We start from the raw sequence: 23,165 nt of genomic DNA, 5'->3' as shown, positions 1-23,165 counted from the left end.
ACATATCAGCACAGAGATTTCAAGAAATTTTAGTAATAGCAGCAGCAGCAGCAGGAAGTACCCAATGAACATAGAATCCATCCTTGACTCATGGCAACACACACACACACACACACACACACACACACACACACACACTTTCCAGGAATTCACATTTTATAAATGAAACTGACCTTGGACATGGTTGATTCTCTTTTGTCCCCTTCTGGAAGGAGAATTCTGCATGCTACACATGAAACTTTTGACTGATCAATGGGACATTCATGGCCAGTGACAAAGTGTTCATTCTGTTTATATGAGGTGATCATAGCTCTCACACTGGGCCAGGGCCTGCCAGCCATCCCTACCATTACAAGTGTCATAGTCGTTGGAAGCCTAGCCAGTTCCTTCCTCAGCTGTCCGAGACCCCAGCTCCCACTGACCTGGCTGTAATTCACAGCTTGACAGGTTATTTTTTTTCCTGGCTATAATGCATTTCCTCTTGCTGGTTTCCCAGAACACCAAACAAATAGACTTCTTGTCTCCACCATGGCTCCACATGCCAATGTCTACCTCTCTGGGACTCATCCCTCTGTTCTATCACAGAGACGGGAGGAACCCAGGCACTCTGGCATACACCATCAGGGCTTCGGAGGGGTGTTGGAGAGGACAGTGTTTCTCTGAATGGTGTCTCAGGGTAACACAGGCCCTTAGGGAAGGATGCGAACATTGCCAGGCAGCCCCCTTCAGACTGAGAATTAATTTGTGGAAGAGCAAAGTGTCTGGGACAGTTTGTGTATCTCCCTCAACAGACAGGAAACGGCTCTGCTGTCTTCTCTAAGTACATACTTTTTAGAGGGAGGAGTCCTCAGATGTTTGATGGCTTCTGAGATTAGCATAACATCAAGGATCTGAGCAACATTCCCAGCATCAATGAGTTTTTTCAATTAGCCACAGAGTGTTGGGGACTGCAGGTCTTGTTCAGGGCAGCCCCAGGAAGCCCCTGGTGGAGTGGGCACACTGTTGCCCCTCCCTTCCCTTCATTAATCAAACATCTTTTTTTCAGTCAAGACCATTCTTCTGTTTCCCATCGTGTTCTGTCTCTTCTTCTTTTCTTTTACCTCCCTCCTGGATATTCACTGAGCACCTACTATTATGTGCTTCCTATTTTTACTTTTTCATTCAATCCTTTTTCTTCTCAATTAGCTTTACAAATGATGGCATTTTACAAATTTGCTTTAAATGAAAAAGGTGTCAGATCTGTGCACTGTCTCGTCAGGGCAATGTAGGGATAGGGCTGGGAAAGTGACAGATCTCAGAGCTCAGCCAAGATAATCTGACCCCAAAGAAATTCAGAGGTGATCAGGGTCGGGACGAGAGATACGCTAACTGTCATGTCACAAATAAACCGAGGATTTCAAACTAAAGCCAACCTTGCATTATTATTGTTATTATGTGAGGAGTCTGATGAAGTACGTTTTGTGATAAATCCACAGAGAAAATATCATCCCAATAAAATAAATGGTCCCTGTTGCTCAAGCAAGCACACGTGTGTGCACATGCACCACACAGATAAAACACCAGGTGATACGTGGACATGCAAGGAGCGCCACGTTGGGCTTCATAAAGCCAGGCTCTAGGCTGAGCTTGCTGCTCACTGGCCGTGTGACCTTGAGGGAGCCAACTTCATTTGCAGACCTCAGCTTTCTCATCTGTGAAGATAAGTGGGCCCACTAACTAATTGTGGGGCACCCTTAGGCTCTGCTGTTGGGGATTATGTTGTGAATCATCAGATCTAGTAGGTCTTAGTACCAAGTCTCCTTCCGCCCCATCGTACAATCTTATACAAGTCACGTATCCTCGGATTCTCTCTCCACAAAAAGGGAATCAGAACCCTCTGTTATTCACGTTTAGGACCAGCTGAGATGAGGATTTCTTTCATTCTGAGAAGAATCTTATTGAAGGAGGCAAAGAAAAGTTCTGCTGGGATGTGATCCTTCACTCTGTTACTCTGGTTGGAAACCAGGGAGTCATCCTGGGTGCTTTTGCTCACCTTTTTTCTCTTCTTCTTTCTTCCTCCCATCTCACGTCTCAATCACCAATTCCTATCAATCTGTCCTTCATATGTCTTGTACATCAGTCACTTCCTTGCCTTCCTTGCATTGTTGTTCTGCCCTAAATCATCTCAGTTTTGCTCCAATGACACATTCTTCCCGCCGGTCACCCTGCCACCACTGGTCTCCACCCCTCTCCCACAATGAAGTTTTCACTGCTGAGCTCCCCACGAAGTCTCAGTGTTAGCCAGGTTTTATCCTGCCTTCCCTCCTATGCCTTCCGTCACACACCACTCCCTTACCCAAGCTCTTCGTTCCAGCCGAACTAGCCTGCTCCATTTCCCCCAGCACTGCTTCCGCCCCTGCCCTCCGCCATGCTCCACGCCGGCCTGGTTCTCTCTCTTCTTGTCCCAGTCTAGTGTTTGGCTTGAGCAGCAGCTTCTCCAAAGCCTTTATGTCTCCCAAGCCCAGAGAGAATTGTATACTGGTTCTCTTTTCCTCTCCTTTTCCTGTTTATTCCTGTTTATTCCTCTTCACACATCCTTCCTGTTGCCCAAAATAGGTCATAAACGCTTCAAGAGCTCTAAATTGCATTGGGCAACTGATCATCTTTGTTTCGATGGTAAAGATAATGACATTGGTGTAAATATTATCTTGCCTTAAAGTAGTCATTCAAATCCAAGTTCTTGACAGTCAGTTCTAAAGCTGTTTCTGGAAACCATTGCCTAACCTGATTAAAATACTGTGTTTATTTTTTTTATTTATTTATTTTATTTTTTTCATTTTTCTGAAGCTGGAAACGGGGATAGACAGTCAGACAGACTCCCGCATGCGCCCGACCGGGATCCACCCGGCACGCCCACCAGGGGCGGTGCTCTGCCCCCCAGGGGGCGATGCTCTGCCCATCCTGGGCGTCGCCATATTGCGACCAGAACCACTCTAGCGCCTGAGGCAGAGGCCACAGAGCCATGCCCAGCGCCCGGGCCATCTTTTGCTCCAATGGAGCCTTGGCTGCGGGAGGGGAAGAGAGAGACAGAGAGGAAAGCGCGGCGGAGGGGTGGAGAAGCAAATGGGCGCTTCTCCTATGTGCCCTGGCCGGGAATCGAACCCGGGTCCTCCGCACGCTAGGAAAATACTGTGTTTAAAGTGTAGCTAGAGGGTATGGTTTCTGGTTTATTCTCTTATCTCTTCCATTTTCCCCAACTCCGAGCCCCGCTGCACACCCCACACTGCACAGAAACAGAGACAGTCAAGAGAGTATGAGGAACGTCTGAGTCTCAGCTCTTTTACAGTTGGGAGAAACAGCAACTTGAGCCCTCTTTTGAATCTTTTTTTTTTTTTTTTTTTTCATTTTTCCGAAGCTGGAAACAGGGAGGCAGTCAGACAGACTCCCGTATGCGCCCGACTGGGATCCACCGAGCATGCCCACCAGGGGGCGATGCTCTGCCCATCTGGGGCATTGCTCTGTTGCATCCAGAGCCACTCTAGCGCCTGGGGCAGAGGCCATGGAGCCATCCTCAGCACCCGGGCCAACTTTGCTCCAATGGAGCCTTGGCTGTGGGAGGGGAAGAGAGAGACAGAGAGGAAGGAGAGGGGGAGGGGTGGAGAAGCAGATGGGCGCTTCTCCTGTGTGCCCTGGCCGGGAATCAAACTCGGGACTCCTGCACGCCAGGCCAACGATCTACCGCTGAGCCAACCGGCCAGGGCCCCTTTTGAATCTTAAGGTGGAACTTCAACACCTTTCAGAAGCAACAGGACCCACGTGCCCCAGTCTGGTGAAGTTGTATCCTTCGGTCTCTGGGATGGATGAAGACAGGAGTCCTGAATGGACATCCCTGAGGAGGCACCCACTCCCCTGCTGACTATGCCAACACTGATGGGTGGTGCCCACTGGGTGCCAGGGTGGGTGCTCTCTGGGACTTACTGCAAATGGCTGGGTTCTCACTAGTTCTTCCTGGGGTTCTACCCAGATGATTTGGGGGTGTGCAAGAATAACATGTCTGGAAGATTGTGGTGGAGGCTGGAATGGGGTGAGGTCTACTTTGTGGTACTAGAATCCTGTCCTGCTATCCTGCTTCTTTGTTCTTCTTTTAATAGAGGCTTTTCAAGCTGTTGTAGACTGTCTTTCTGCAAACAACAGGGAGAGGGCAGTGCTTTTTAATCGCTGCCTCTGCCATACCTCTCCAGGCGCACTGGTACCTCTGACCAGGTGCCCCTGAAGGAAACTACAATTTCTTTGATAGCTCACTTTTTTTTTTAAATAAAGATTTTATTTCAGAATAGTCTTAGATTTACAGAATTATTGGAAAAATAGTGTTGGGTTTCTGTATACCCACACCCAGTTTCCACTATGGTTACTATCATCTTACATCATCACTATGGGACATTTGTCACAAATAATTGTTGCATTATTACCAACTCAGAGTTCAAGATCTCACATCTTAAATAAATAAATAAATAAATAAATAAGTCATCCTTTTGTGTCTTACTCCATAACTTATCTGTGTTTGCTTTTACACAAAAAAATTTTAATTTACTTCACATCAGGTTAAAATGAACACCCTAAGGGTGGTGGACCACACGGAGCCTGTACTGTGTTCCCTGGGCTACTCCACCGCCCACCCCGAACCCCACCCTGGGAGGTGTCCTTCCCACTTGGGCAGCAGGAGTCTGGGAGAGTGAGCTCAGGGCAGGCTCAGTTCTCTCTGGGTCCTGACAGACCTGTTCAGAGGCTGTACACAGACAGTCGCTGGGTCTGGGATCCTCAACTACTTCTTCCGGAAGACGGGAACAATAACCCCAAGACTTACCATGGTGCCCCTCCCCTGCTACAGAGAAGACCAGCAGTAGCTATTCTTTAAATGAATGAATGAAGTGAATTAATTAATAAGTTGTAGAACAAACTCATAACTATCAACCCTTAGGGGCTAAGACAGGATTGCTGAGAATCCTTACAGAAAATAATGTGGATTACCACCTAATTTCAACCCTGATATCTATAATCAAATGATTCTTTTGAGACAATAGCCAAAAACTTGATTCAAAATTATTGCGCAGATGAATATAGACTTTTCAAAAAGTCATTGCTGATTTGGGAACATTCAGTAGACTTGAACAAGATTAAACTTGAAGAATCCTACAGTTGGTAGAAAATTCTGCCACTTATTAGAATTTATTGAAGAGGTAAATTCCTTTGAATTTCTAGGTGAATACCAAGAAAGGGAAGAGCCTGGAAGGTGAACTTTAAAGTCCCTGTATTTCTAAAAGTTGAAATGTCTTCTTGGAGGGGGAGAGGCGATAGAAGTCAAAGTCATCTGAGTCTAACTATTTAGGACACTGTTGCTCCAAGTCTTGACATGTCACTGGAGACCTGGGCTAACCTGTTGGGACACACTGTAGGGAAAAGGGAGCTTCCCAAGACAAAAGCAATTAATTATCAGAAGCTGAGTATGTTTCTTGGGAAAAGGTAATTGAAACCAGGCTTTAATATACAAATGAACTGCTTCAGAGGCGGAGCTTCTGAGTACTGCTGACTTATTTTGTTCTCTAACCGACTCCGATAATGTCAGCTTGGTAATACCCATGTTGTCCCACCTGTTGCACCCAGGCTGGAAGGGGCTGGGAAAAGGTAGGGATGCTCACTCTCTTGGTGCCCTGCCCATGTCCTCTTAACCAGCTGCTGAGCACGTTGACTGTTAACATCTCATACCTGTACCCATCTCAGGATTCCCCTCAGCTGGGAGCTCCCTAGCCTAGAAATGCCTAATAGATTCCATTATGCGTCTTTCAGGGAGTAGATCAACTCTCCAATGAGACTTGATTACTTCATAATGGAGAATGGTATTTAGAAACCAAGATCTGGGCACTGTGAGTGCTCATTTCTTTTGGGGAGTGACTGCTTCTAGACTGTCTCAGTGGATAGAGCTAGGAACTGTATGTGTGGATACCAACTCATGCATACATACATGCATAACTAAGTCATTTCTGACCCCATATTTTACATAGAGAGGGAGGTAAATGTAGGTTTACAGTTGTGAGTACGTGAAACATAGTTTATTCTTGTATTATTATTTATTAATTATTGTATTATTTTCCATATGAACAACTGTAAACCTACTTTTGCCCCACCCTGTATATTTAAATACCCATGCGCTTTTATTCCTTTCTCCAACTATGATCCACATGGTTCATTCTTGCATTTACCTCTTTCCTTATTAGTAATTTCCTTCTCAGACAGTGAAAATATGGCTTTAGCTATCTACAATATATTTACTTATTTTTTTTCCACCTTAGCATACATATAGTTTCAGGAATCCTGGACTTACATCCCTGGCTCTATGCTTCTTAGTTATAAGACTATGAGAAATTTAATTAATGTTTTGGTTTATAAATATGTAAAATGGAGGCAATAATATTTACCCTTAATAATGGTTTATGCAAGTGTTTTCTAAATCAAAAACTTTTTCCAAATTACAGTGTTATTTTAGGGAGCACACAGAGTAAACAGCTCTGAGCCCCCCTGGTTGGGGATGAGGGTAGAAGGGTTGCTGCTGGTGGTATGCTATGTAATCCAAACTTCTGACTTTTAACAAGATGTCCATATATAAGTGTAGTGGGGATCAGGCCATTCCTTTCTTTAATTTAATTTTATTTTATTCAGTAAGAAGAGAGGAAGCAGAGACAGACTCCCAGGATCCACCCGGCAAGCTCACTAGAGGTGATGCTCTGCCCATCTGGAGCATTGCTCCATTGCAACTGGAGCCATTTTTTAGCACCTGAGGCAGAGGCCATGGAGCCATTCTTAGCACCAGGGGCCAACTCGCTATAATCTAGCCTTGGCTGCAGGAGGGGAAGAGAAGAGAAGAGAAGAGAAGAGAAGAGAGAGAGAAGCAAGAGGAGTGGAGAAGCAGATGGGCAATTCTTCTGTGTGCCCTGACCAGGAATTGAACCCAGGACATCTACACACCAGGGTGACACTCTACAACTGAGCCAACTGGCCAGGGCCAGGACATTCTTGATATCAGGGTACAAACTCCTTCAAGAATCTGATAAAAGCTATAAACTCCTTCCAGAAAATGCTCCTGACAGAATTCTAGGAAAGAGTTCATAGACCCCTTGAGCACCATTCACAGACCCCAATTTTAAGAATGCTGATTTAGAGATACCAGTAAACAAAAAACATAAAAATATAGTTTACCTGTATAAAAATAATTCAATTATAGTTACTTAAACAAATAACTTTCCATACCATGTGGTATAGTACCTGTTTTGCTTATAATGATACCAAATTGGGGCCTGACCAAGCGGTGGCGCAGTGGATAGAGCGTTGGACTGGGATGCAGAGGATCCAGGTTCGAGACCCTGAGGTCGCCAGCTGGAGCGCAGGCTCATCTGGTTTGAGCAAAAAGCTCACCAGCTTGGACCCAAGGTCGCTGGCTCGAGCAAGGGGTTACTCTGTCTGCTGCAGACCCACGGTCAAGGCACATATGAGAAAGCAATCAATGAACAACTAAGGTGTTGCAATGTGCAACGAAAAGCTAATGATTGATGCTTCTCATCTCTCCATTCCTGTCTGTCTGTCCCTATCTATCGCTCTCCCTGACTCTCTCTCTGTCTCTGTAAAAAAAAAAAAAAATGGTTAAGATACCAAATTGGCTTTGCTATAAACCTAATTTGGTTATAAAACTAAACTGTTGATTCAGTCTCCATATTTATTATTTGTTGTTCATATGGCACAGCATTGTCTATTGACAACTTTATTTTTTTGACAGAGACAGAGAAAAGGACAGATAGGAACAGTCAGACAGGAGGGGAGAGAAATGAGAAGGATCAGTTCTTCATTATGGCACCTTAGTTGTTCATTGATTTCTTTCTCTATATGTCTTGACCAGCAGAGCCAGTGACCCTTGCTCAAGCCAGCAACCCTGGGATGATATTAATGATTCCACACTCCAGCCAGCGACCCTATGCTCAAGCTGGTGAGCCCACGCTCAAGCCGGCAACCTCAGGGTTTTGAACCTGGGTCCTCTGCGTCCCAGTCTGATGCTCTATCCACTGTGCCACCGCCTGGTCAGACTATTGGTAACTTAAATGGAAAAATTAGAGAGACTGTTTCTTAAGAGCTAGTATTCTGCCTCCACGGTTTCATCTGTTGAAATAAGTATTTCCCAGGTTGGAAATTGTGTGCTCTTATGGAATAAACGGTTCCATAAGGAGAGAGAGGCTGCGAGGTGGAGTGGAAAGTGTTCAGGTTTCCCAAGAGAGACCTGGGTTAGAATCCCAGCCCCTTCACCACTTGCTAGAGTTCTACCTTAGCAAGCTCTTGAAGCCCTGGCCTTCACTAACTTCATCAATTAAATGGGAGTAGGAATACCTGCTGAAGGGGTTTCTATGAAGATTAGGGACAATGCCAACAAAGCGCTCAGGCTGTAGTAGATGTTAAATACTGATGTCACGATGATGGTGAGTCCCTTCGTGTTACACAACAGCAGCTATGTTGCCCGGGACTCCCAAGGTCATATAATCAAACTGACATAAGATTCCTGAGTTCAGAGGACAACTGCTTACTCTGTTGGAGGGAGCAGCAAATGTCAAAGGTTGCTAACTATTGACAGCACCTTTGGGAAGCCAGGGAGCCAGACTAGAGGTAATGATTTGTCTTGCCTTTGATAGTCCATTGAAGCATGACTTCTGAATGGCGCTTTGGTGGGTTTTCAGGAGGCCAATGTAGTATCTAAGGTTTTAAAATTGAGAACTAACACAAGCAAGGGAAAACCAGTTCAATAACATCCTTTCCTTCCTTACTACTAGCTTCCTTGTCTTTTCTTTCTCTGGCTTAGTGAATACCAACACAAGGACTCATACATCTTCTGACAGTTTCCTATTTCCCCCAAGAATATAGGTTCACGTCTGTGTAAGTGCCATCACCTTCCCTGACTCCTCTGGGAAGAAGGGAAACATGGTATGAGTCACGTCCACCAATTTTCAGGCCAACGTGCCAAGCATTCAGTGGACGTCAGTGTGGTCTGATGGCAAAAGTAGTGGTCAGGACTCAGGGCATCTGGATCCGGTCCTTATCACCATTTCTGAATCCATATGGAAAGGGCCAATAGCTCTGCTTTAGTTTCCTCACTTGTAAAGTGCATCGAGTTGGCCTTGGGTGTGCACAAGCTTTGCTCACACTTGTGGAAAGCGGTGATCCTGTCACGAGGACGAACGGATACTTGGCCTCTGCTGGGGATGCACTGGACTGGCGGAGGCGCAGCCCACTGGGAACCGAGAGTTGCGCGCGCAGCGTTTCCCCCTTCCTCCGGAACTCAGCGTCTCCGTTGCCGAGGGAACGGGGGCGCCGCGCTTTCTGGCGCAGTCGCAGTCGCGGCGCCTTGCAGCTGTCATGGCGGAGGCCGTCTGGAACACTGACACCGGGGAGGCTGTGTATCGTTCCCGAGACCCCGTGCGCAACTTGCGCCTCCGGTAGTCGCACCGTCCCGGAGCCCTGTGCTTTTATGCTCTCAGATAATTCGAGCTGAGCTTCACTTCTTAGTGTTCGGCAGCCCTCATTCCCACTTACAGCTCTGCTCTGTGCCTCCGCGATCTCCCCACCGCGCCCTCACTACCCCGCACCGTCTTCACGCACAGCTTCCAGCCCCCACCCCGGTACCCCTCCCCAGGTTCCTCGGAGTCCTGTGTCCCCATTACGGCCCCTCATCCTCACTCTTCCTTAGGACCCCGCGCCCCGCTCACACCCCTCAGTTGCGTGTACCCCGCACACCTTGGGACCCCACCCTCTTCTGTGTTTCCCCCATCTTTGCTTCGTGTTCATCTCCTGGCTGTGGGTCTTTTAACGAGTATTTGGGGCTTCTCTTTCCCTAACAGAGTCCACCTGCAACGAATTACATCAAGGAACTTCTTCCATAACCAGCCTGCTGCCCAGCGCGGGAAGGACCTCATAGACTTGGCCACATTCAGGCCTCACCCAACCTCTAGTGGGTGTATGGTGGTGACCTGCACCCTTAGGTGTCAGCGCAGGGCCTACGGTGGTAGTTACGTATTAAGACAGAATAGAACCAGGGCTGTGGTCTCAGAAAAGGCACAGAGAGGTTGGGTTCCTTGCCCAGGGTCACGTGGCTGGTAAACGTTGAAGCCATGGTTTGATTAGGCCACTTTAACTGCCATATTATGTTGCATATGGAATTTGAATAAGGCATGATTCCTGCCTCAAGATTTTTATCTTAATTGTGGTTAAATGTAGTGACATAATAAATACCATACTTTAGATATGTTATACATTTTCCTGGCAACCTAAATTCTATTTGTGGCCTTTTTTTTCCCCTAAGGGAAAAATATTCTCTAAGTTCTAAGTACCCACAGAAACACTTTTAAAAACAATTTTAAAATTTGGGTCTGCTTGAAAAATGTGCATATTAACATCAACTGGGCTCCTGCAGTTTTGCTAGTCTGGGAAGGCAGGGGAGTGAGCAGGAGAGGACAGTGTGCTTGTGTTAGGCCTCTAGTCTCTCTGCTTTTGTTTCCGTTAAAAAATAGCCCTGGGCAAGAGTGTGGGCTGGTGGGTTGTGAAACGTGTCTCTGAACAAGGCATGCTCAGCCAGGAGTGTATTAGGTTTGGTTCATTACTTATGTGCCTCTCTTTTTCTCTCCTGATACAGTGTTTGTGATTCTAGATCTGTGGCTTCAGGAATAGTAAAGATAAATATGCCAGGGTTCATTTTAATCAAATGTAGACAGTTGGGATTGGGAAAGAGCTATTCGGCCTAGATCTAAATTTCAGCTACTGACATGGAATTAGATCAAATAATTCCTACAAGGCCTGTCTTCCTTTTATTCAAATTAGAGTAGTGATTCAAACTTCTTGGGTCTCAATCTTGGCTTCTGTACATCCACAGTCTCCCCAAACTTTGTCTAGAGTGAGTACTTAATACATCACTGAACTCCAGCTGGTTTTGTGGCAAATATAAGAGCAGGGGCTTTGATTAAACTAACCACAGAGCCAGAAGTGGTGCTGGTTTGGCTCAAACATTGCTCGTCCTGTTGTCTTTGGAGGTGGACACCGCCCAGATGAAGATGAAGAGGAGGAGGTCTTGATTGGGTGGCAGGAGAAGCTCTTCAGCCAGGTGAGCCCATGTCGTTTGTCTGCTCAGTCTACTTTCTCCTGGTTCACTGGTTCACCCCCACCTAGCTGGTGGGCAGGGAAAGATGTTCATACAGACTGCCAAACCAATTTCCAGAAAGCTTATTGCACTTTATTCTTCCTGCTATTGTGTTAACAAGGGCAGTGTGGCATAGTAACTGCCGTTACCCAGTTTTATGATCCTGGGTGAGGCACTTCTCCCCTCTGGGCCACATGCCATCTCTAACAGCATCACTCTGGCTCCTTTCGGCGCTTACATCCTTTGAATCCCCTGCCCTCCATTAGTTTAGGTAGTGGAGAGCTGGCTACAAAAACATGTCAGATTATATCAGCTCTGTCCAACAGTTATGGGAACAAAAGTCTGACACAGTACAGTAGCTCTCACTTTCCTTGTGACCTCAGTTTGAAGTAGATCTGTACCAGAATGAAGCCGCCTGTCAGAGCCCATTGGATCATCAGTACCATCAAGACATCCTGAAGCTGGAGGAGTCGGGTAGAAGGAAGAACCGACGGATCTTTACCTACACCGACTCGGACAGATACACCAATTTGGAGGAGGTATTGTTCTTTCCGAGGTCCCATGGCTTCCTTCTCCTTTACCTCCCTGAGCTTTCTGGCCTTGCTGGGTCCTGTGTGTTAAATCAGGAGCCTGCTAAGGGGTGACAGAGAGCCTGTCTAGGAACTGCGCTGTAGCAGAGTGGGCACAGTCTACGGGAGGAGTGGCTCCTGCTCCCTCCTCCACCGCTGGAGAGCCTGGGGGAGCTGGCGGAGCCTCTAAGGGGAGGCTTGCAGGCTGCAGACAGGGAGAAGCAGCCACTGGGCTCGACATCCTCCATGCCTCATGAGATGACAGGGGGATGGAGTCGAGAACCATTTTCAACCTTTGTCATCTCACGGAACTCATAAACTAATTGCTAAAAGTTTGCAGCCACTAAAAAATATTTTTTGCTGATCTGACAAAAAAAATAAAGGTACAATTTGATTATTCACACTGGACAGATATTGTTGTATTGGCTGTTGTCATTTTTTTTATTTGACAGTCTAAGGGAAAAGAGGTCAGTGCCCTTGACTGAATAGTCAGCCCTTGCATGTTTCAAAAAGTATTGCGGCAAACCGGTTGAAAATCACTAATCTAGATAAAAATTCACCATGGGATTCAGCCCAAGCTCTGAGTGTATGGGTTTGAGAAGTTCGGTGCAGCCAATGGCGTTTGTCCTCAGTTTACCTCAAGTACGCCAACACACCCTGGTGGACTTGTTTAACATTGTTTTTTAGTCCCTGATGGGATCTGTCTTCTCAGTGAGATTTTAACCCCTTTGAGGGATGGTAGAGCCGCTATTTTCTGATTTTTGTCTACAACCTTGTAGATCTCTGCAAGGAACAGTTGTTCAAAGTGAGTGTTTTTTGGAAGGTTGATGCTTTTATTAGGAAAGCTGTGGGTTGGGGACATATAAAATCTGGGTTGTCTGTTTTGGGAAAGTGAATAAAATTACAGTTAGTGCTTGGTTCCCTGGTAAGCATTTTCCACAGAATATTTGTGTCTCGTTTGGGATCTCTTAACTATCTAGTTAATGTCAACAGCTACCAGGCAAACTCGCCCAACTTTTTGTTGGTACATGCTCAGAAATAGTAGGCTCATTTTCATGTTAGCACAAATGAGCTCATTTCTGAAGGTTAATATGCTGAAACCTTAGGGCACATCAGGAAGTAGTGGGACTCTAACCTTCGGCTTGCTTGTGCCTTGCTGCCTCCATTAGCATGTGTTTTGTGGGTACTTTTAGGTTCAGGTCCCGGACGAGGTTTCAGAAGGAAGACTTCCCTTTGGGGCCTTGGTCCTGGGTGGCCCTGACCAGCTGGGTCACACAGGGCTGCTCTCTTTTCCCAGCACTGTCAGAAAATGACCACTGCGACCAAGGAGCTGCCATCGTTCTTGGTCGAGCGAATGGCGAATGTCAGGCGGCGACGGCAGGACAGGCGGGGGACGTGAGTGCATGTGGGCGTGGGGCTGTGCACGTGGGGGGCTGTGTGTCCTCCCATGCCACTGCTCACGGCATGGCCACCCACTCAGGCTTCCACAGTAGACCTCCACCTGGGCGTGCTCCCCCATGTTCCCTCCTTCAGGCTCTTCAGGGGGTACCAGGCAAGTGACCCTTCCTGTGGTGTCTCCCAGGGAGGGTGGCATCCTCAAGTCACGAATTGTCACCTGGGAACCGTCAGAAGAGTTCATCAGGAACAACCATGTCATCAACACCCCTCTTCAGACGATGTACATCATGGCAGACCTGGGGCCCTATGGGAAGTGAGTGCAGCTCCTCACTACCAGCCCAGATCCGCCTCCTTGTCTCCTCCCATCACCGTCTCCTCCTATCACTAGCTCCCCACCACCACCTCCCCCCCAGCGTCTCCCCCCATCACTAGTCCCCCCCACCGTCTCCCTCCCCCACCGTCTCCCCCCCACCGTCTCCCCCCACCGCCGTCTCCCCCCACCGCCGTCTACCCCTCATCGCCGTCTCCCCCTCATCGCCGTCTCCCCCCACCACCGTCTCCCCCCACCATCGTCTCCCCCCCACCGTCTCCCCCTCATCACCATCTCCCCCTCATCGCCATCTCCCCCCACCATATACCCCCCCACCGCCGTCTCCCCCCACCGCCGTCTACCCCTCATCGCCGTCTCCCCCCACCACCGTCTCCCCCCACCATCGTCTCCCCCCCACCGTCTCCCCCTCATCGCCGTCTCCCCCCACCATATACCCCCCCACCGCCGTCTCCCCCCACCGCCGTCTCCCCCTCATCGCCGTCTCCCCCTCATCACCGTCTCCCCCCACCATCGTTTCCCCCCACCGTCTCCCTCTCATCGCCGTCTCCCCCCACCGCTGTCTCCCCCCACCACCGTCTCCCCCCACCGCTGTCTCCCCCCACCGCTGTCTCCCCCCCATCACCATCTCCCTCCTGTTGTGGTTAGCCTAGGAGCTGTGGTTGGCAAACCACGGCTCATGAGCCACATTCAGCTCTTTGGCCAGCTTAGGAGTACCCTAATTAAGTTAATAACAATGTACCTACCTATATAGTTTAAGTTTAAAAAATTTGACTCTCAAAGGAAATTTCAATCATTATACTGTTGATATTTGGCTCTGTTGACTGATGAGTTTGCCGACCAGGGCCTAGGGTATCTGGGAGGGACGGGCCTTTTCTTCTTTTTGTTCCGCTTGGTGGTCCTCAGAGGAGAGTGTTTTACTGTGATAATTCTCACTTCTGCCTCTGTCTTCTCCCCTAATGTGGTCTGACTCCCCCTTCCTCTCCCTGGAAGTGGGACCGGTGATCCTGAGCCTTGTTCATTCTGGTTTCTAGGCTTGGCTATAAGAATTATGAACATGTCCTCTGTACCCTGAAGGTGGACAGCAATGGTGTGATCACAGTGAAGCCGGATTTCACTGGCCTCAAAGGACCCTACCGGTGAGGAGAGAAAGGGGGTGGGGCTGGCATGTCTTCCCTTGGCTTCACTTCTTGCCCCTAGCTGAGGAGATGTGCAGAAATACTTGCAAACCCCCAGGTGGTGGTTCATGTTCTATTCCGGGTCATTGACCCCTAGGATACTGGGGATCCTGTTCTCAGAAAATGTGTCACTACACCAATTCAAAAGCAATAACTCTAGCAGTGTAGTTAAGTGAAAGTACTTCTCTGCGCTGCTGAGCATAGGAACTGGCGGCAACGGGGTGAGCTGAACTCAGCCGGGTCTTCTGGGCGCTGTGTTTTCATTTCTCCGTCCTGGAATAACAGAAGCATAAATTAGAAGTTCTCGAGATACCCCTGTTCGTTCCTTAGGTCAGAGAACCGGGTGCCAGGGATGTCACGCTTCACGGTTGCACCGTGACTTTGAGGCAGAAACGGGCCCAGACCCTACCCTCTCCGAGTCTGGTCCGGCGCCCTTGCTTTGCCGTTTTGTTTCCGTCTCCCAGTCACTCCGTCCATCATAGTCATTCCATCCTGTAAAGGAGGCGTGTGGCCAGCGGTGGCTCAGCCCCAGGCTAGAGCTGGAGGGCCCCTCTCTTGTTAGAGCTGGTCGCTGCGTGGCTTTGACCTTACAGAATCGAGAGCGAGGGGGAGAAGCAGGAGCTGTGGAGGTACACCATCGACAACGTGTCCTCCCTTGCGCAGCCGGAGGAGGAGGCGCGGGAACAGCGCGTGTTCAAGGACGTAAGAGCGCACTGACCCTGAGTACCGTGAGGGCAGGGTGTGGGGGGGTGAGCCCCAGAGCCTGAGGGGGTGAGCCCCAGAGCCTGAGGGGGTGAGCCCCAGCGCCTGGGGAGGTGAGCCCCAGCACCTGGGGGGGGTGAGCCCCAGCGCCTGGGGAGGTGAGCCCCAGCACCTGGGGGGGGTGAGCCTCGGCACCTGGGAGCTGAGACCGAGTCCAAGACCGATGTCAGCAGCTGCGGGGTCTGTTCTTTATGCCTCTTGAAGTAGGAAGCATCGCTGACATACCAGACCCAAGTTTTGATCATATTAGAGCGTCATCATCAGAGCATTTATTTGAGCACTTCCCGTGCTCTGGGTTAGGTATCTGACATACTTTATTTCATTTAGACTGTACGACGACTCTTTGAGGTACATACTTTCGTTGCTACCACTTATAAGTGAGGACACTGAGACTGAACAGCCCAGTAGTCTGCCCAGGGTCACGTATGTCCCAGGACCGTCCACCCCCCGCTGCTTCCCTTTGAAATGTCCGTGGCTGGGACGCCAGGCCTCCAGCGCGTGTGGCATCTCCCATTACCGCTTTCCTTCCCCCGTTCAGAACTGAACCCTAGTCTGGCGTGGGTCACATCTTGGGTTCTGGTCAGAACTGAACCCTGGTCTGGCGTGGGTCACATCTTGGGTTCTGGTTTGGTTCCCTTCCACAGCTCTATGGCCGGCACAAGGAGTACCTCAGCAGTCTTGTGGGCACCGACTTTGAGATGGTGAGTGCTGGGCACCCCACAGGCTGTGAGCCAGTCAGCCAGGGCCTCTGACTGTGGCTGGTAACAGTACCTCTTTTTTTTTTTTAATTTTTATTTATTTATTTATTTATTTATTTATTTATTTATTACAGAGACAGAGAGTGAGTCAGAGAGAGGGATAGACAGGGACAGACAGACAGGAACAGAGAGAGATGAGAAGCATCAATCATTAGTTTTTCATTGCGTGTTGCAACACCTTAGTTGTTCATTGATTGCTTTCTCATATGTGCCTTGACCGCGGGCATTCAGCAGACCGAGCAACCCCTTGCTGGAGCCAGCGACCTTGGGTTCAAGCTGGTGGGCTTTTCCTCAAACCAGATGAGCCCGCACTCAAGCTGGTGACCTCGGGGTCTCGAACCCGGGTCTTCTGCATCCCAGTCCGACACTCTATCCACTGCGCCACCTCCTGGTCAGGCTGGTAACAGTACCTCTTAAAGGTCCCGAGACTACCCTTCAGTGTCAGAGGAAGTCAAGCAGCACACGGAGGATGGTCCCTGTTAATGTTCTTAAAACATTGTGTGTTGATATAGAACAGTTACTGCGCAGGAAAAGGGCTCTCAGGGGCACACATGCTGCGGCAGCTCTTTCTGGGGAGAGCGTGGGACTGTGGATGGTAGATGGTATTGGGTGGTGAGAGCGATGCTTCAGGGATGTTTACTTTTAATTCTCTAAGCTTAGGTAGTTTTGAATTTTTTCAGTGGCCATGCATGCATGTATCACTTTATAACTAATTTAAAAAATAAATATAAAGATGAGAAATGCCACCCTCACTTCACGTGGATATTTTCCTGAGGGCCTCGTAGAGAGGGGAGGGGTGTCACTTCTGTGTGTCAAATAGTTTGGCTCTCTGAAAACAAAACAAAACAGTGGAGGTCAGTTATTTTATGCTCCTGTTCTTTGTGTCCCCTCATTCCAGGAGTTCCATTTCTAGATCTGAAACACGGCTAAAACAACCCACTGGTCTCTGCCCACCTCCAAAAAATTAACTTTCATTATATTTATATTGCATTCGTAACAGATGGCCAGTGGCAAAAAGTTAGGTAGGATAACTACACAGATAGCCCAAACGGGAAAGCCCCTCGCTTCCTGACCTCAGCCGTTGAAAGGGAACAGAGCTCCCGGCTCCCAGCACGCCCACAGGACAGCTGTTACAGCTTCCTGTGGCTGTTCTTCTAAATCTCCCATATTGTGATGCCCCCCCATTTAAATTATGTACTTTTTTTCTACATTACGCATTTTAGATGTTTTAGGAAACAGACCTGTGAAGTGGCAGGGTAGGGAAGAAAGACATTAGTGCCATATCCTGTCAGAACTGCCGGGGATTTGTGGACAGACCGGCCGGAGAAGTGGCCATTCCCGCACACCCCTAATCTTTCCTGCTTCTCTCTCCCTTAGACTGTCCCGGGTTACCTCCGGCTCTTTGTAAACGGAGAGGTAGGTAAGTGTCTTGCTGGACAGAGAGCTCTTGTGCTTGGTCAGGTGCCCTGATGGAGCTGTGAAGTAATCCACCCGGCCCAGGGGGAGCCTGGGCTTGTCTCAGCACTTGGGAGACTCAGCCAGGAGTCTTCCCTGGAAACACAAGAGAGTTCCTGGCCTCGAGGGACTTTCTTCCAGAAGTGTATGGACCCTTTAGGACTGGGTGGGTGTCAAAGGGAGATAGGAGAATCAGAAAAATTATTTCTTGCTTTCTTAGTTTCAGCCCAAGGCTATGAGTATGACAATATCTACGTCCACTTCTTTTTGGAGTTACCAACTACTAGTAAGTAACATTCATAAGTCTCTCTTTTTATATCCATTCTGAAAGTTTTCTACAGGCATTTGGTCAGGCCTCCTTCCCTGCTCCTGCTCTATGAAACTTATTGTTCTTTTCTTTTCTTTCTTTTTTTTAATTTAGTGAGAGGAGAGGAGGCAGACAGATTCCTAAATGCACACAGACTGGGACAGACCCAGCAAGCCCCCTAGGGGGCACTGCTCTGCCCATCTGGGGCATTGCTCCATTGCTCAGCAACTGAGCCCTTCTTAGTGCCTGAGGCTGAGGCCATGGAGCCATCCTCAGTGCTCAGGCCAACTTGCTCCAATGGAGCCTTGACTGCAGGAGGGGAAGAGAGAGAGAGAAGGGAGAAGGGAAGCAGATAGGCGCTTCTTCTATGTGCCCTGGCTGGGAATCAAACCTGGTATATCCACATGTCAGGCTGATATTCTACCATTGAACTAACTGGCCAGGGCCTGTTATTGTCCTTTTCAGGGCCATCGATCAATTGTCCTTTATAGGGCCGTCGATCACTTCCAAGCTGTCAAACCCTGTGGTGACTTCTCTGCTTTCCCCTTACTCGACCTCTTAGAACCATGTGAAATGCTCACTTGTCCTCACTCGTACCCTTCTCTTGGCTTATGGCTCCATGCTTCTCTTTCCTCTCTTTTTGGTAGGTCATCAGCTTCTTTGGCTAATTCCTCAGCTTCTGTCCATCTGAAGCTATTTGAGTATCCAAGGCTGGGCCTTTTCAGGGCCACTTCCTGTGTCTGGAACCCTTTCTGTTAAATCTTTGTACAACCGGTTCTTCTAGAGCAGCGGTTCTCAACCTGTAGGTCGCGACCCCAGTGGGGGTCGAACGACCAAAACACAGGGGCCGCCTAAAGCCATTGGAAAATACATATTTATTATATAATACATTTTTAAATAAAATATGTATTTCCGATGGCTTTAGGCGACCCCTGTGTTTTGGTCGTTCGACCCCCGCCGGGGTCGCGACCCACAGGTTGAGAACCACTGTTCTAGAGTTTAGGTCTCAGCCCAAGTGTCACCTCTGAGAGGTCCTCCCTCACCACTCCACCCAAACGAGCCTCCGGGTCACTCATTCCGTCACCCGTTTTAGTGTTGGTGCAGCAGGGATCACTACCTGCTGGTCTCCTGTTGGTTGGTCAGCTCCCTCCCATAGAGCGTTAGGTCCATGGGAGACGGCAGTCTTTTCCATCTGATCACCGAGATACCCCACTGACTGGGCAGAGCATAGAGTAGACACTCAGGAAATGTTAAGTGAATGATTGTGTGAGTGAGCGCACGCGTGGATGAAGGAGCTTGGTCTGTTCTCAACACTTGCCCTCCTCCCAGGGAAACTGACGAGGTATCGCCTTTGGCTTTCAGAGTGGTCGGGCCCAGCGTCGCAGCAGCTGTCGGGAGTGACACAGACCTGTGCCACCCGGTCCCTGGGAACGGTATGGAGAGCGAGAGGGAGCGCCTGGAAGGGGGCAGGACTCAGCTCCTGGGCGGCACCTGAGGAGTTCACAGGCCAACAGCCACGCCCTCTGGGGACATTCCAAGTTGGGCCCAGCCCTCCTGGGGGCGCTGTGGGGCTGCTTCATCCCCGGCCCTCCTGGGGGCGCTGTGGGGCTGCTTCATCCCCGGCCCTCCTGGGGGCGCTGTGGGGCTGCTTCATTCCCGGCCCTCCTGGGGGGCGCTGTGGGGCTGCTTCATCCCCGGCCCTCCTGGGGGGCGCTGGGGGGCTGCTTCATCCCCGGCCCTCCTGGGGGCGCTGTGGGGCTGCTTCATCCCCGGCCCTGCTGTGGGGCTGCTTCATCCCCGGTCCTCCTGGGGGCGCTGTGGGGCTGCTTCATCCCCGGCCCTCCTGGGGGCGCTGTGGGGCTGCTTCATCCCCGGCCCTCCTGGGGGCACTGTGGGGCTGCTTCATCCCCGGCCCTGCTGTGGGGCTGCTTCATCCCCGGTCCTCCTGGGGGGCGCTGGGGGGCTGCTTCATCCCCGGCCCTCCTGGGGGCGCTGTGGGGCTGCTTCATCCCCGGCCCTCCTGGGGGCGCTGTGGGGCTGCTTCATCCCCGGCCCTCCTGGGGGCGCTGTGGGGCTGCTTCATCCCCGGCCCTCCTGGGGGCGCTGTGGGGCTGCTTCATCCCCGGCCCTCCTGGGGGCGCTGTGGGGCTGCTTCATCCCCGGTCCTCCTGGGGGCGCTGTGGGGCTGCTTCATCCCCGGCCCTCCTGGGGGGCGCTGTGGGGCTGCTTCATCCCCGGCCCTCCTGGGGGCGCTGTGGGGCTGCTTCATCCCCGGCCCTCCTGGGGGCGCTGGGGGGCTGCTTCATCCCCGGCCCTCCTGGGGGGCGCTGTGGGGCTGCTTCATCCCCGTCCTCCCACTGCTATTGTGAGACTGGGAGCAGCTTGTAACTGGGTGTCCCTTTGCCTCAGCCTCTTTCCTACCTGCGGTGACAGGTTTTCTTTTTCCCTGGTGAAGGTGACCTCGTCGTTGGCCACAGGGAAAATAAATCTCGGGTGAAGCCTTGCCTACCCCGTGACACCGAGTATAACGTGACACTTCTCTTTTTCAGGACAAAGTGGCCTACTTCTCCTATCCATTCACGTTTGAGGCCTCCTTCCTCCACGAGGATGAGTCAGCTGGTGAGTGGCTCAGCAGTCGGTCCGAGGCCCTGGGTCTCCCCGGGCGGGGCCCCCTCCCCGCGAAGCCCTGTGACCTGTGACCCGCCACTTCTCTCACCTTCCCCCAGAGGCTCTCCCGGAGTGGCCTGTGCTCTACTGTGAGGTCCTGTCCCTGGACTACTGGCAGCGGTACCGCGTGGAAGGCTACGGGGCTGTGGTGCTGCCTGCCACCCCAGGTGACCTCTTGTCCCTGCCCTCATGTGGCCCACCTGCCCCAGCACCTAAACAAGACAAACACTTCCAGAAGGTTCAACCGCTTCCAGTGAGAAGTAGGGATAGTTAGGGGTCAGGAGCATTAATGGGCAGATTCCTTGCTGCTATTGAGGGATGTCCCCTCCAGGAGAGGCAGTGAGGGAAAGGACAGCTGACCTGGGGCACCCAGCGCCCGTGTGTGTCTGCCATCTGCCTCGGCGCCTCTGCTTGGACCCGCAGCCTTCAGGGAGAAACTGCGTGGCATAGCGGCCGGTATTTATTTAAACAATAGCCACCATTCCTTATTGTGTGCTACGCGCTTCTCTCTGATTCCCCCAGCTCCTCTGGGAGGTTGAGGTGGTGGTGGTATTTCCACTTGACTAGATGAGAAGAAGGCAGAGAGGTTAAGACACTTCACCTGGGTCCACAGGTAATAGCGGGCAGCACTGAGATTTGAGTTTCTGTCTGGTTGACTTCCAAACAGGTGCCCTAACTACTACCCTGGTGGTCCTCCCCAGAGGTCAGACTGCCACCAGAACAGTGCTGTGGTGACCAGGCCAGGGTCATCGCTGGGGAGTCAGCAAGGGCCGCTGCCCTTTCTGGCCCCGGCCTCACTTCCTCTTCCTGCCCAGGCTCACACACCCTGACGGTGCCCACCTGGAGACCCAGGGAGCCTGGCACGGTGGCTGAGCTGAGGCGGTTTTTCATCGGAGGGTCTCTGGAGCTGGAGGACCTCTCGTACGTGCGCATTCCGGGAACCTTCAAGGTGATGTTTGTCTCTGGGGACACTCCGTGCTGGGCCCTTGCACTCCCATCTGCTCTGTAGAAGGTGGGCTTGGGCTAAGGCCTCTTATTGTTCATCACGTCATTATTAGCCACTTCCTTCCTGCTGCTCACGCTGAAAGTCATAGCCACATTTTGAAGCGGGCGTAGATGTCCACGCTGCTCTCCTAGGAGGTCTCCGGGAAGCAGTCTGCTGGAGATCTCCCCTGGCCCCCAGCCCCTCCCCCAGCCCATCGCTGAGGTCTCAGGCGGACGCGGGGAGGGTAGGCAGGAAGCTTGTGGGAGGGTTTGTTCTCAGTGAGGTTGGAATGTTCCCTGCTGTGCGGTCGGGAGCCCAGTGTTAGCCTGGAGGTGATAGTCTGGGTGCTGGAATGAGGTGTCCCCAAAAGAATGTTCTCCCTAAGAATGGGGATAGGAATGGGAGCGAGGCCAGCGTGGCGCCCGGTCCCGCAACAGCGGAAGCCTGACGCCGTCTAACTGCGCCGCAGGGGGAGCGCCTGAGCCGCCTCGGGCTCCGCACGGAGACCACGGGGAGCGTCACCTTCCGCTTGCACTGTCTGCAGCAGTCCCGGTGAGTGAGCCTGGCCCTCGGCCTTGGGGCTCCTGACCCCTGGGCCGGAGAGTCACCGGGCCACGCGGCACGCTCCCCTGCAGGGCCTTCATGGAGTCGAGTTCTCTCCGGAAGAGGATGCGGAGTGTGTTGGACCGTCTGGACGGATTTAGCCAGCAGAGTTCCATTCACAACGTGCTGGGTAGGCGCCCCCGCCCCCCAGCGGCCACCCAGGGTTCAGTGGGCCGTGGTCGCCCCCAGCATAGTAGCTGACCGCTGTGTTCGCTTCCCTCTCAGAGGCCTTCCATCGCGCCCGGCGCCGCATGCAGGAGGCCCGGGAAAGCCTTCCCGAGGACCTGGTGAGCCCCTTGGGAGCCATGGTCTCCTAGCCTGCTGCGGCCCTCTCCCTCCGTGCGGGCGTAAGAGACAAGTGACAAGTGACAGCTGAGGCCGGTGCTCTCCGCCACCTCCTCCTCTTTCTGGTCAGAGACCCGCCGGGACCGGAAGAGTTAGAAAATCCCCAGGCTGTCTCCTCTGCCTCGTCTAATGCAGGGTCTTCCCCTTGCCATGTGTCAAGAAAGCCAGAGACCCTGCGGCCCACCCTCCTATTTCAGCCCCTGCAAGTGGGCGTCACAACCAGACATTTCTCGGCCTGAGGCTGGTGTGGGGTGGCCCCATAGCAGTCCTGTCCTTGACGCAGCCTCTTGCCTGGCCTGCCTCAGTGTCAGCTGCAGTGGGCTGCAGGTACCCACTTCTCCACAACCTCTTTACAAGTGGAGGCCAAGAAAGGAGGAAAGAGGTTTTAAGTTCCCAGCTCAGGATCTCGGCCTCTTCTCTCCGGGGCGACCTCGTCCCACTGCTCGAGGCTTGTTGTGTTTGAGATACAACTATTTCTGGAGCAAATGAAAGCTGAAGACATGCCCAGTCCTCTCTGCTAGTTGGGTGGTATCTTTTATTGTGTTTTTTATACATAAAAGATTTTTATACTGACTGATGTTCCGTTGGCTGTTTTCTGCTCAGGTCGCGG

General features: G+C 51.0%; 1 protein-coding gene across 3 annotated transcripts; it reads left to right on the top strand.

Moving 5' to 3' along the window:
* The first annotated feature begins 9,408 nt into the window (after positions 1–9,408).
* MKS1 (MKS transition zone complex subunit 1) lies at positions 9,409–23,128 on the top strand. Of its 3 annotated transcripts, none has more exons than XM_066364659.1 (18): positions 9,409–9,506; positions 9,909–10,018; positions 11,094–11,164; positions 11,584–11,739; positions 13,067–13,164; positions 13,352–13,480; positions 14,530–14,634; positions 15,267–15,375; positions 16,080–16,136; positions 17,571–17,613; positions 17,869–17,934; positions 19,318–19,388; positions 20,505–20,574; positions 20,682–20,789; positions 21,438–21,571; positions 22,077–22,159; positions 22,243–22,340; positions 22,436–23,128. In XM_066364659.1, exons 1-18 carry the CDS (start codon positions 9,427–9,429, stop codon positions 22,525–22,527), a joined length of 1,680 nt encoding a protein of 559 aa, XP_066220756.1. In that variant the 5' UTR covers positions 9,409–9,426; the 3' UTR covers positions 22,528–23,128. The 3 variants fall into 3 exon arrangements, with proteins under 3 accessions (XP_066220756.1, XP_066220754.1, XP_066220755.1); XM_066364657.1 differs by having other exon boundaries at positions 9,414–9,506; positions 9,909–10,072; XM_066364658.1 differs by lacking the exons at positions 22,243–22,340; positions 22,436–23,128 and having other exon boundaries at positions 9,414–9,506; positions 9,909–10,072; positions 21,438–21,634; positions 22,077–22,160.
* Positions 23,129–23,165: the final 37 nt, after the last annotated feature.

Source organism: Saccopteryx leptura, chromosome 2, assembly GCF_036850995.1.
Source record: "Saccopteryx leptura isolate mSacLep1 chromosome 2, mSacLep1_pri_phased_curated, whole genome shotgun sequence".
Lineage (NCBI taxonomy): Eukaryota > Metazoa > Chordata > Mammalia > Chiroptera > Emballonuridae > Saccopteryx > Saccopteryx leptura.
Note: the sequence above shows the minus strand (reverse complement) of the source record. Positions and strands in the feature narration are given on the sequence as shown.